General features: G+C 41.5%; 1 protein-coding gene across 10 annotated transcripts in view; it reads right to left on the reverse strand.

Annotated features, from left to right (window-relative positions):
* Phf21a (PHD finger protein 21A) overlaps positions 1 to 14,305 on the reverse strand; it is a 208,644-nt gene that overhangs the window by 34,950 nt on the left and 159,389 nt on the right. For 8 of the 10 annotated variants that reach the window (XM_042675995.1, XM_042675993.1, XM_042675991.1 and 5 more), the window contains 2 exons: positions 5,221 to 5,472; positions 3,695 to 3,784 (listed from right to left, as the gene is read on the reverse strand). In XM_042675995.1, coding sequence (XP_042531929.1) covers positions 3,695 to 3,784; positions 5,221 to 5,472 — 342 coding nt within the window. The remainder of the gene's footprint in view (positions 1 to 3,694; positions 3,785 to 5,220; positions 5,473 to 14,305) is intronic. The other 2 variants (XM_042675996.1, XM_042675997.1) reach the window with 2 other exon arrangements.

A 14,305-nucleotide genomic window follows, 5' to 3' on the forward strand; every position in this document is an offset into this window, starting at 1 on the left:
AAGCTACTGCTCTACCACTTGAGCCACAGGCCACTTCCGGCTTTTTTTTCTTTTTGCTTATGTGGTGCTGAGGAATTGAACCCAGGGCCTCATGCTACCATTGAGCCACTTTCCCAGCCCCGGACATCTCTTGATAAAACTTCAAAATCATTTCTTGAAGGGAAGGAGAGACAGTGCCTTGAACTTCTGACCACCTGCTTCAGCCTCAGGAACACTGAGATTGCAGGGGTAAACCCACCATACCTGGTTTCAGAATCATTATTGACTATTTCTACTCTCTCTACTTCCTCAGTACCTTTCAAATCTATCTACTTCTTTCTATCCTCACTGTCACTATTCTTGCTTATTTATGGCTCACTGAAACAGTGATTTTAAATTCAAAATGCCCCATTGGTGGCTCATGACTATAATCCTAGCTCCTTAAGAGGCTGAGAATGGGAGGATCATGGTTCAAGGCAGCTCAGGCAGAAAAGTTCATGAGATTCCTCCTTACCAGTAGCTGGACATGGTAGCACATGCCTGTCATTCTACCTATGTGGGACATTCAGATTGGAGGACTACAGTTCCAGGCTAGCACAAGCAAAAAAAGTCCATAAGGCTCATCTCAATGGAGAAGCTGGGTATGGTGTAATATTGAGTAGTATCACAACTACTGTGGAGAGCCTAAAAGAGGAGGATCACAGTCTAGGCATGTATGGACCAAGTAGGAATTGAGTGCAGAAGAGGGCTGGAGCCATGGCTCAGCAGTAGAGTACCTGAGTAGCAAGCAAGGCTCTGAGTTCAAACTTCAATACTGAAGGGGGAAAAAAGCCAAACTTGTGTTTAAAAGTATGAAGTCAGCTTTACCCCGGTACAAATCCTAGTCTAAAGAATAAAACGTGTTACCTCATATCTCATCTTTCTATGCCAGTGGTTTTAAAGTTTGAAGTTTACTCTATGCCTAAGTTACTTTTCTTCTTATGCATGAGAGTGTAACTTTCAGGCAACTCTCTTCATCTGTTCCTTCAGAAACCCAGGAACTGTGAGAAAGCAACTATGTTACCAGGCACATTGGTAGGAAAAAACCCTTCCTGCTGAATCACTAAGAAGTCACTGAATGGAATCTGGGTATGTGACTATAAATATGTTCAGAACACAATACTAGGGTTTTCCTAGAAGGGTACTCTTGTAACTTGAACATGTCTATTGTGGGGTCTTGAATGACATAACTATGGAAATGTCATGTGATAGCCTGGGTCATATGAGCACAGGTTTCTATGTTGGAGGAGCTCTCTACCATTCTGGATAAAGACCTCAAGTTTTAGCCAAGTGCCAGTGGCTCACATCTGTAATCCTAGCTACTCAAGAGGCTGAGATCTGACTTCCAATTAACTACCAACAAGCTGAAAGTGGAGCTAGTGGTAGAGTGTCAGCTTTGGGTGAAAAAGCTAAGGGACAACATCCAGGCCCTGAGTTCAAAGCCTCAGTACTGTTACAACAACAACAACAACAACACATCTCAGTTCTTGATCCTGAAGTATCTCGGGACAGGATAGCTGCTCTAGGAACTTCATTGAAGAAAAGTGCCTGGTGCTGTGTTGCTTGGCAAGCTGTGGTTTCTGCTCTTTATCGTTTCCAAGTAGACTGCTGTTAAATGTGGCCCGCCACAGTCTTTTGACTCGGAAAAGTGAAGCTTAACTTAAATCGACTTTGTGGTGGGTGCTTTTACATTGTTTACTTTTACATTGTTATCAGTTACATATGGGTTTATATTTTTATCTCTATAAACCAAAAAACATGAAATAGAAGGCAAAGCATGGACTATCAACACATTGAAATGATTTCACAGCTTATCAAGAGGTTATGACCACTCCTTTCTGAAAAAAAGGAAAAAAAAAGAGCAATGCCTACTTACACAGGGCTGTTCTGAGAATGAGAACAGCCAACCCACATGGGGTACTTAGCATAGGACTTCGTATACAGCAAGATCCTCTAAACATCAGCTATTATCATCACTGACAGTGTTCTAACTGTTCTTCCTACCAACAGTATTGACCATCTCTAATTTATTCCCTGAACATTGCCAAGAGAGAATTTACTAAAGTCTGATCATGTCAAGTACTTGCTTACAAACTCTTTCCCCCCCCCCCCCCCCACAGTCCTAAGGCTTGAACTCTGGGCCTGGGCACTCTACTACTTGAGCAACAGTGCCACTTCCAGCTTTTTCTATGATTTAATTGGAGATAAGAGTCTCACAGACTTTCCTGCCCTGGCTGGCTTCAAACTGTGATCCTCAGATCTCAGCATCCCGAGTAGCTAGGATTATAGGCATGAACCAACAGTGCCTAGCTTGCTTACAAATTCTTTAATGGATACCTAATACTGCTAGGATAAGGCCTAGGTTCTTGCATAGGCTGCAAGGATCCACAGCCTCATCTCTAGTCTAGCCCAGGCCAGGCTGTTGGCCCTCTGTACTCTACCACCACAAGCCTCCTTCACTCCTGGAACTTCCACGCAGTTCTCCATTTTAGCCATGCATATATGCTTGCTCTACCTTCTGCCTAAGACGCTTCCTCCAAAACTTTGTCAGGCTAATTTTAAAAGATTTTGGTCTTAGATTGAATATCACCTCCTACAAAAAACCTTGAGGAAACTTTCTGAGGAATGGGTTGGGTGTCTTTCCCATGTGCTTCCATTCTTCTCTGTATTCCCTTTCATCAGCACTGTCATTGCCTAGCTGTCTCTGAAGATCTCTGATGACAGAGAACCTTCTGTCTTAAAAACAGTGGCTCTGTGTAATGTTTGCTCATAAGGTATTTATTATTAAAGATTTATCTGATCAATGACTGAATCACCTTATCTTATTACTTCCAATCTCTCCTCAGAGGCAATTTGTAAATCATGTATGCTGCTATCACAAAATTCCTTTCTCTTCTCTCTGCTGCAAACCAAGGACTTCCATTAGCCCTATCCTTTGTCCTAGGCAAGTCAACAATTCTCAAGGCCCAGACCATCTGCCTTGAGAAGGGTGAAGGTCCGTCTCATGAATGGAAGAACACGCTCAGGAGAACATGAGCAGGCAGGGTGGCTAGGACTAGGTAGAGATTCAGTGATACCCTTCTAACCTTGGAAGTAAGACTGCTTACTGGTCCATTTGGTGTTGCTTCGTTTTCTAATAGACAGTCATAATTGTGCTCTTTTCCTAATGCCAAACATGTTTCTAGCACATCAGTAATGTAATACCTTAATTGCTTTTTTTGGGTGCTAGTCCTGGGGCTTGAACTCAGGGTCTGGGCACTGTCCCTGAGCTTTTGTGCTCAACGTTAGTGCTCTACCATTTGAGCCATAGCTCCCCTTGCAGCTTTTTGGTGGTTAAGTGGAGATAAGAATCTCACAAATTTTCCTGCCCAGAGTGGCTTTTCAACAGTGGTTGTCAAGAATAACAAGCATGAGCCACCAGTGCCCGGCTCTTAACTGCTTTTAATTTGGGAAGTTTTCTCTTCCCTCACTTCACATTGCTACCTGCATTGGGCTATGGCTAACAAGCCATGACATTAGCTTCTTTGTAGCAAAGAAATCGGCATGAGAAATTTTTAGTGAAGTACAATCCGAATGCAACTAAATCAATAAACCTGCTGATAGGCTGCTTAGGAAGGGCCTACGAGGTTTTCTGTCCTACCCAGCCCACCACTGGACTTCTCGCCGGTTCACTCACCTGTGGAAGAAAGTTTGGACGTGGAGTGAGTCTAGGAGGGGGGATAAACTGTGGTACTTTGATGGGCTGAGGAGGTGTTGCCTGAACCTGCTAAGAAAAATGGGAAAGATAAATGAACAAGAGGAACAAAGTTCATCGTTTGATATCAAAGCGAGATACTCTTACAGCATTTTCATTTTTCTATTCTCTGGATCAGACAGTATTTCTACAAGCTTTCCCTGCAGAGTTGACCATCTGAATGAATGCTGCACTAAAAACTTTTTGCTTTCCTACTCGTATGCTTTACCCCATGAAAGGAACCAACTAGGCTTCTGTTTCTTCACATAACACACGTAGAACACAGCAGGTTCAGCAATCTTAGACTACTTCCTTTGACACTCAAGGATACATGCATTTACATATCTTAAAAATAAGAACTGGATCCAAAGTAAAATCAAACTTGCTGCCTGGCCAGACAGGCTTTTTCCGAGGTAAGAGTTTCACCTGTAACTTCCAGCATCCAGCTAAGTGATCTGGTTGCTTCTCTAAGGACTCCTGGATAAGTGGTGGAGTTTCACTTGGTTGCTCTCTATTTTCCTCATCATTGTCATTATTCAAAAGCCACCAAGAACTCATAGTTTATTTATTTATTTAGTTAGTTAGTTGGTTGTGGGGCTTGGATTCAGGGCTGGGACACTGTCCCTGAGCTTTTTCCCTCAAGACTAGGACCCTATTAATTTGAGCGATAGCTTCACTTCTGGTTTTCTGGTGGCTAATTGGAGATAGGAATCTCATGGACTTTGCTTCCTGGGCTGGCTTTGAACTGTGATCCTCAGATTTCAGCCTCCCAAGTAGCTAGGATTACAGGCATGAGCCACCTGTTCTTGGCTCCTACTTTTGATTTTACATCAAAATTTTGGTATAGTTCCCCCTCATTATCTAAAAATATCAGTTGCTGAATGACTTTATCCCTAGAAATCTCATGAACAATTCTTGTCCAAATATTTCCTCCAAAAGAGCTTGGTTTAAGGATTTTGTTCTGTTTTTTTTTTTTCCCTCCTCAACTAATGCATTACTATGTGAGCATCTTCAGCATTTTAAAGGTGTGCCCCAACCAACTCCTAGTACGTCTTGGTTGCTTTCAGTTGAAAGGCATAGTGAAATAAAAGAATTTAGTGGAGACTTTTCTCCAAAGCAGCAATACAGCACAAGAAAGCTTAAACACCAAGTTCCACAGGGAGGAGAGTGGACAGGAAGAAGAGAAAGAGAAATGAAACCGCAAGCACTTCTGTGAAGGACATTTTCCTCCCCAAACAAAGTCACACTCTGACCACAGACGGTACACTAAATGTGGTCCCTGGTATCACGACACCTCTGTAACCAACTGAGCAGACATTAAGGGACGCTACACTTCCTCATCAAGCCCACACAGGAGTTTGGGAGAGAGTTATAGAAACTGAGAAATCGAACAGGAGCTACGCTGAACATAGTCTACAAATGTATAACCCTTTCATGTGTGCACGCATGAGGAGCAGCTGCTGGCTTACCAGAGTGACTGTGTTTTTTGCCACAATTTGGACAGCCTCTGCCCCAGGCCCAGTGACCTTACTAGACGTCTGGAGGTTGACTGGTGTGTTCTGCACATCAGTGCCGAGCACAGCCTTCTGACTGTTGATGGCGGTCACCATAGCAATGGTAGGTCTCTGGCCCACAACAGAGGCAGGCATGGTCGCAGTTGCTGCTTTCAAGACGAGAGGTAGTGTCTTTGTGGTAATCATAGAAGCTGTAGTTACAGTCTTCTAGGAGACATGGAGAACAGATATTAGGACACTGAAATGTGATCCTATTGAACAATATATTGCTGAACTCCAAAAGGAAACAAAGCAATAATTCTCATAACCCATCAAGTTCTTCTATATAACAATTCTTTTGTGTACATAGAGCACAATTCTTGCTAGGGAGAAAGATAATCTCTAGTTTGCTAGAGTGTCACTTGTAAATGGGCAAGTACTTTCTAATGACTATAGAAGCACAGGGTTTTCAACAATGAATGGAGTAGATCTACAGATACAGAATATTTTTTTTTTCTAAATCTTTGCCAGAAATCAATCAATTTTTCTACAAGTTGCAAATCAATGAGGTACATAGTATTTCTACCCTTAATGCTACAACCTCACCAGTATGAACAAAGCCATCATAAAATTACAGTTATCTGCTTCCTGTGCCACAGAGGCTGGGGGGGGGGGGCAGGGGCGGTTGTGGCAGGAGAGAAATTCACATGAGGATTAGTGCAAGTGTTGCCTCAGAGGTAGTAAATCCCAAGCACCAGCTAATGAACCATATTAGCCAACTAGCGTAGGGAGCACCAGCTCTTGATAGCAAAGGGATAAGTCACTGTAATCCTTTCTCTGAAGATCTGCTGCTGAAGTGATCAAAGATTCAGTGGAACATGACAAGATGGAAACAAACACCTGAGTTTCAAAAAGCTGTAGAGATCAGAGGCTGAGCTGAAGTGAGAGGACCTGACTGATGCTCCCTTAAGTGCCACTGCGGCTTTGAAGCTGCATTTTCCTAGACTTTTGACTAGAATAATTACAAGTGTCAGTGACAAAGCAAGAGAGCAGAAACAACCTTATTACATGGCACACATATCTATCTGGTGCTATAAGTCACAAAATGCAGATGGTTTAGGAACAGGTACATTTATCTGGGCCAATGCACTGTTTTTCATACTCCTCCTTCTGTTCTTAATTTGTATTCACACCATATAAGTTGGTAGCTACTAGCCACATGTGACTATTTAATTTTAAAATTAGAAGCTGGGCACTGGTGGGTCATCCTAGTTAGGAGACTGCAATCAAGAGGATAGTAATTTAAAGACAGCCTAGACAAAAAATATTGAAGAGACTCACAATAACCAGCAAGAAGCCTGGCTGGAGGTATAGCTCAACTGGTAGAATGCCCACCCAACAAACATGAGGCCCAAAGTTCAACCTCCTTTTTTTGTTTTGATTGGTCATGACTTGAACTTAGGGCCTGATCAATGTCTCTGAACTTTTTTTGCTCAAGGCTAGTGATCTACCACTTTGAGCCACAGTTCCACTTCCAGTTTTCTGATATAAGAGTCTCACAGACTTTCCTGCCCAGGCTTAGCTTTGAGCCATAATTCTCAGATCTCAGCCTTCTAGGTAGCAAGGATTACAGGTGTGAGCCATCTGCACCAGGCTTAATTAAAAAAAAAAATTATAGCCAGGCACTGTGGCTCATACCTGTAATCCTTGTTACTCAGAATGCTGAGATCTGGGGATCTGGAGATTCAGCCCCGGCACAAAAGCCCAGGCAGGAAAGTCCATGAGATTATCTCCAATTAATCATCAAAAAAACTGGAAGTAGAAGGTGTGGCTCAAGTGGTAGAGTACTAGCCTTGAGTATAAAAGTTCAGAGACAGTGCCCAGGCCCTGAGTTCAAGCCCTAGGACCTGTACATAACAAAAATTTTTAAATGGAAAAAACTCAAATTAAATATCAGTTCCTTAGTTGCGTTAGCCACATTTCAAATGTTCAAAAACCACAGGTGGCTAATGGACAGGGACTATAGAGAATATTTTTTTTTTTGTCCAGTCGTGGGGCCTGAACTCTGGGCCTGGGCACTGTCCTTCAGCTCTTCAGCTCAAGGCTAGTGCTCTACCACTTGAGCCACAGTGCCACTTCCGGCTTTTTTCTTTTTGCTTATGTGGTGCTGAGGAATCGAACCCAGGGCCTCAGGCATGGAAGGCAAGCACTCTACCACTGAGCCACCTTCCCAGCCCCATAGAGAACATTTTTTAACACTGCAGAAGATCCCATACTAGTGAAAAGCACTCTTATTTTCTCCGAGGCATACCAACTTCTCTTATGAATTTCTATTTTAGTACCCATGTATTAAATTCTTTGAGTATAGGTAATCAATTTCCACTTCTGCCTTATATCCACAAACAATGTATATTTTATATTCTTTTGTTTTATTTTTATTATTATTATTTTTTGGGTCCGGTCGTGGGGCCTGAACTCTGGGCCTGGGCGCTGTCCCTCAGCTCTTCAGCTCAAGGGTAGTGCTCTACCTCTTGAGCCACAGTGCCACTTCTGGCTTTTTTTTTTTTTGCTTATGTGGTGCTGAGGAATCGAACCCAGGGCCTCAGGCATGCAAGGCAAGCGCTCTACCACTGAGCTACCTTCCCAGCCCAACTTCTTTTATTTTTAAAAGATATTAATAATCATAGTTTAATCAATCATCTTTATTAAAATTACCTAATCTCTGATTCTTCTTCTCTGAGGCAATAACACCACAGTGGCTTATTCCCGTCGCTGTTTCCCCAAACATGAAACTAAAGCAAAGACTTATAGCACAGTTGCTTTTTGTTTGTTTGTTTGTTTTGATCAGTTGTGGGCTTGAACTCAGGGCCTGGGCTCAAGGCTAGCACTCCACTTTGAGCCACAGTGCCACCTCTGGTTTTCTGATGGTTAATTGGAGAAAAGTCTCACAGACTTTCCTGTCTGGGTTGGGTTTGAACCTCAATCCTCAGATCTCAGCTTCCTGAGTAGCTAGAATTACAGGTATAAGTCACCAGTGCCCAGCAGCATTTTTCTTTTTCTTTTCTTTCTCTATAATGCTAGGAATCAAACACCTAGGGCCATAAGGATGCTAGGCAAGCACTCTACCCTGGGTTACTTCTACAGACCTAATGTCAGCTATGTGTAATAAGAGAGGTTTAAGTGTGTGTGTGTGTGTGTGTGTGTGTGTGTGTGTGTGTGTGTGTGTGTGTGTGTGTGTTTTAAAACATAGTTTGATATCAGCCTTAAGTTTAATACAAAGACCTTTTGAAGTGGTATGCATTCAATGCTGGTTATAGAAGGAAAGCTCTGATCGGCAGAATCAATTATAGGGATTTTTTTTTTTTTTGTCAGTTGTGCAGCTTGAACTCTGGGCCTGGGCACTGTCCCTGAGCTCTACAGCTCAAGGCTAGCACTCTACCACTTGAGCCACAGTGCCACTTCTGGTTTTCAGAGTGGTTTATTGGAGATAAGAGTCTCACAGATGGCAGGCGCTGGTGGCTCACGCCTGTAATCCTAGCTACTCAGGAGGCTGAGATCTGAGGATCGCGGTTCAAAGCCAGCCCGGGCAGGAGAGACTGTGAGACTCCTATCTCCAATAAACCACCAGAAAACCAGAAGTGGCGCTGTAGCTCAAGTGGTAGAGCGCTCGCCTTGAGCTGAAGAGCTGAGGGACAGCGCCCAGGCCCAGAGTTCAAGCCCCATGACCGACAAAAAAAAAAAAAAAAAAAAAAAGAGTCTCACAGACTTTCCTGCCTGGGCTGCCTTTGAACCATGATCATCTCTCAGATCTCAGCCTCCTGAGTAGCTAGGATTACAGATGTAAGCTACCAGCACCCAGCAATGATATGGATTTTGAAAATAGTTCTGCGTTTTGTGACAGCTTTCTTTCTTTTCTTAATTGGCATATGTGAAATTGTATATAGCAGGACATTTTATCATGACATTTCCATATATGCACACAGTGTACTTTGATCTTATTCATCCCCTTGTTACTGCTTTAAAACATGCAATGTATGTTTGCTTTAAATAACCTTTGTTCAGGTAAATCATTATCAATATTTTAATGATCAATATTTAACTGATTTTTCTAGAAATACTGAATAAAACCTGAAATCTACCTTACTGATACCCCAATGCTTAAATAACACTGAAACCTGACAAGTTTGTTCACATCTTATAAGTTAGTATTTATATTTTATTTGCAAGTACTTAAGTTGTGGCCGACTTCATAGCAAATATTCTATCATCTATATGATTCTGATGTACAGGCACAGGATCTAGTACTGAATGCTTCAGCAAAAACTTCTCAAAGAACGAATTTACTGTTCACTGATACTACATCAGTTTACTTCAATTTCCACTCCTGGTCTGGTGCTTCCTCTAACTCTCAATATCAAGGAAAATAAACTATTGGTTTGTTAAGGTTAGATATGAAAGGGAATCAAAATGTAAGCCTAATGCAAATGTCTGAACTGTCTGGCAGGAAGGGAAAACAGAAAATGACTGCCCCACAACAGAGAAAATTATTTTTATGGAAGCTCTAATTATTCTTGGTTACTTTATGCTCTTCAAGATGAGGGAGAGCTACTTGACAGTTTCATAAAGTTCTTTAATTTTTTTGTTTTATTATAAATTTATCTTTATTTCTTTATTGAGATTAGGTAATTACATAAACTTCACAATATTGTGGGATAGTGATACTTAGCTAAAGTCACAAACACATTTGAACCTTCACAAGGTGAGTTGTCATTATCATGGTCTATAAAGCTTGTGAACTCTACAAACTTTGACAATATAACTATTTCTTCCAAATTGGGTGATATGCACATTTTTTTCCTTTTGCTTAATGTAAACTGTTCCCTCTTTCTCTCTTCCTCCCTCTCTCCCTGCCATCATTGCTCTTGAGTTGCTTAGTTTATATTCATCAATGTCCAGTGCAGCTGATAGATACCTCTCTGCTGTATTTTTTCACCTGTTTCCCTCTGGTAAGTTCTTTAATTTTGACAGGACCCAAATTGCATGAGAAATACATTGCAAATAACACTAGCAGCAATTAATTAGTTAATTAATTGCTACAGTGTTATTGTCATTAACCTGAAAAATACTTAAAACAGACAAATGCTGAAGTACAAATCAGAACTTAGAGGAATTATTACCACAGGCTCTCATTAACCTACACATCTATTTTACATTGTTTGCTTCATTTTGACTGGAAGGTCACTGTCATGCACTCAAACATCTACAAATAGAATTCTCCCTCCTTTTATCTCTTAAGGGTTTGTTTTTATTAACTGCACTCTTCTTAAATACATCATAGTAAATTTGCACTTTTCATTCTATCATTAAAAAATAAAAGAGCTGTAGCTGGGTGCAAGAGGTTCATGCCTATAATCCTGGCTACTCAGGAAGCTGAGCTCTGAGGACCAAGGTTCAAAGCCAGCCTGGGTAGGAAAGTCTGTAAGACTCTTATCTCCAATTAAGCACCAAAAAAGCCTGGAGTAGAGCTGTAGCTCGTGGATATTAGCTTTGCGCAGGAAAGCTCAGAGGTAGTGCCTACACAATGAGTTCAAGCCCCAGGACCAGTGCACACACAATAAAAGAAGAGTTGTGAAGGCAGGTTGAAAGTATGCATGTACTTGCAGGTTCTAGATTTTCATTTTCACTTTTTCCTCAGTTGGAGCTAACCTGGTAAAGGGAACTGGGCTTACCCTTCCTCAGAAAGACTTTTTGGTGTTCTCTGGGTTTAGGTATTTTCCAATCACTTAACTTGAAATCAAAAAAACTTTCTCTAGCATTTTCCCCTGGCCACTAATGGCTCAGTATTCCTTTCTGGTTATGTAATATATATATATATTTATATACATACACACATATTATGTATTTAATACATATATAATCTCATGTATTATACATAAATAAAACCTTTGCTTTTATGATCCTTTCATTACTTCCCTAGGACTGACAGAATACTCAAGTTTTTGGTGTTTTTTCTTCTGGCTCTACCCCCCTCCCCCCTCCCATCAGTTCATGGACTCTGTACTTCAACAACAGTCTACTTGCTGTTCCTAAGGCATGTATTTTTTGTTGTCATTACTGTTTTCTTTTGGGGGTGTGTGCGCAGGTACTGGGGCTTGAACTTGGTGCCTCATGCTCTTGCTTGGCTCTCTTACATCTCACGCTTTAACACTTTTATCTTTTCATGTTTGTTTTTTTTCCTTTGTTTTGTGCTAGTACTGAGACCTTAACTCAGGCCTTGTACCCTTATTTAGCTTTTTCATTCAAGGCTAGGACCCTATCACCCTGAGCTACTTTTCTAGTACAGTTTTTTTTTGCTGGCTAACCGAACAGTCTCTATCTTAAGACTTTTCTTCCTGGGCTAGCCTCGAACCATGATCATCAGATATCAATCTTCTTAGTAGCTAGAAATATAGGCATGAGCCACTGGAGTCTGCGTTGCTTGCTCTGTTTCTGAGACAATATCTCGCCTTATGGTTTGTGGCTGGCTTTGAACCTATGGTCCTCTTGCCTCAGTTTTATGGATACTCAAAGAACAAGCTGCATGACCTAGTTCAGCTTTGCATATTCCTTTCCTTTTTCTTTTCCTTTCCTTTCCCTCCTTTCCTTCTTACCCTCCCTCCTTCCATCCCTTTCTTTTCCTTTACTGGGCTTTGAACTCCAGGTCTCAGCCTGCTAGGTTGGTCCTCTACTTCTTGACTCAATCTGCCAGCCACTGTGTACACTGTACATTGGTTATTTTTTAGATAGGGTTGTGTTTTATGCCAGAGTTGGTCTGGACTGCAATCTTCCTATATCTGTGCTTGTTCAGAGGGACTTTATGATCGTTCTGATTAAAATTGCCCTGTTTTCCGGTATTTTTTTTTACACTCTCTACTGCTATTTCTAGTTTTGTTTTGTAACGGTTTGTTTTTTCCTCTCTATGTTTTGTTTTCTTTTGGAAGAGGGAGCACAATACAAGGGGTTTAAACACTAGGCCTCGTGCTTGCATGGCAGGTGCTCTATCATTTGATCCATGCCTGAAGCTCTTTTTTGCTTTGCTTCTTCAGGTAGAGTCTTTGCATTTTTGCCCAGCCTTGGCCTGCTATCTTTCTATCTAGGCCTTCTGCCTAACTTGGACTACAAAGAGTATGCCACCACACACAGCCTATTTGTTTAGGTGAGATCTCACTAACTTTTTGCCCAGGATTGGCTTGGTGCCATGATCTTTTGATCTCTGCCTCTTGAGTAGATGGGATTATGGAAATGAGCCACTAGCAAAGCACTCTATTTTTTTTTAATTCTTTTTTTTTTTTTTTTTGGTCGGCCGTGGGGCTTGAACTCTGGGCCTGGGCGCTGTCCCTCAGCTCTTCAGCTCAAGGCGAGCGCTCTATCACTTGAGCTACAGCGCCACTTCCGGTTTTCTGGTGGTTTATTGGAGATAGGAGTCTCACGGTCTCTCCTGCCCGGGCTGGCTTTGAACCTCAATCCTCAGATCTCAGCCTCCTAAGTAGCTAGGATTACAGGCGTGAGCCACCAGCGCCCAGCTTTTTTTTTTTTTAATTCTTAAAAACAGAAACAATCTTATTTGTGAACATAGCTTCAACACTGCCAAACACGATGCTTGCAATAGTAGAGATTCAGTAAGTATTTAGAGAATGAATGGAAATTTTTTTGTTGTTGTTGTTAGCACAAGTTCCTTTTTATCTCAGTAGCAAAATACAGATCATGAACCCATGGATCTTTCTCTCCAAGGCAGGGGAGAAATGGAGTTCTCAGTGCAGTACACACTCGTGTGTACAGCTGATTTCTTCTAAGAGGCCTTAGCTGGGAAACACCTTATTTGTCGCGGAACACTTTAGCAAGGCAAAGCATCACAGGACACTGGCACCTGGGGCCCTGCACCCATCTTTTCACTTCCCTACTCTTGCAATGAATGGAAATTTTATGATCACAGTGTACCAGATCCTTGGTAAGGACTGTCATTCTTCATCTACCAGAATCTAGCACGTAGCCAACATTCAATGTATATTGAAGGACAGTTTATTGTGAAGATAAACACCAAAAGCCTAGGGGATCCTTTGGATCTTAACATGAGACCTTTGCATTAAACAAAACAATGTAAAGCAAAGGTTAATCAATTGATGTCAGGTGGGTTAGCAGATGGAGAGATGCTATATAAAACTGTTTGGGGCTAGTCCAGACCCCTCACTGCCCACCATCCCTAAGCAGTACAGAGCTTGCATGACCAGCAAGGGAAGAGCTATTATAAGTATTTTAAGTATGTCATAAATAATTCCTGACTTGTGTAACACGGCATGTCATTGGAATAGAGAACTCCTATGTGCCAGGAAACAACAAATGCTACCACACTCCTTCCATGTCCACATTTTCTGATTAAACGGTGTTTTGGAAGAGAATAACCTAACCCAGCTTTGTTTAAAACTAACAAAAGTCATCCTATAGAAGCAATGTTGGCCCAGGTCAGGAGAATTACTTCCTTTTGAGGGAGGAGGAACGGGTGTGGATTGAACTTGGCCTCAGGTTGTTGGGTAGGAGGTCTACAACTTTAGCCATATTCCAGCCAGCTCTTCTGGGCTTAACTTTTTAGACAAGGTCTTTAATTTTTGCCCAAATTAGCTTCAGATTGAAATCCTCCTACACATTTCACATAACTGGAAGCACAGTTGTGCACTACCATGTCCAGTTTATTGGTTCAGATGACACCTCACCAACATTTTGCTCAAACAAATCTTTCTGCCTCTAAGTAGCTTGGCTTATAGGCATGTATGTGTGTGTTTACACACATACTATATATGTATACACATGTACAATATACATATATATGCATATATACACATATGCATATGCATATATATACATACATACATAATTAAGCATTGATGTGTGGAAGGAGTACATGATTTGTTTTCGGAAGATCCCAAAGCTCTGGAAATGTACAAAATTAAGTGTATTTCTTGGCACTGGTGGCTGAATCTATAATCCTAACTACTTAGGGGGCTGAGATTTGGAGGACAGTGGTTTA

The sequence above is a fragment of the Dipodomys spectabilis genome, unplaced genomic scaffold (assembly GCF_019054845.1).
Source record: "Dipodomys spectabilis isolate Male_0828 unplaced genomic scaffold, ASM1905484v1 ptg000030l, whole genome shotgun sequence".
NCBI lineage: Eukaryota > Metazoa > Chordata > Mammalia > Rodentia > Heteromyidae > Dipodomys > Dipodomys spectabilis.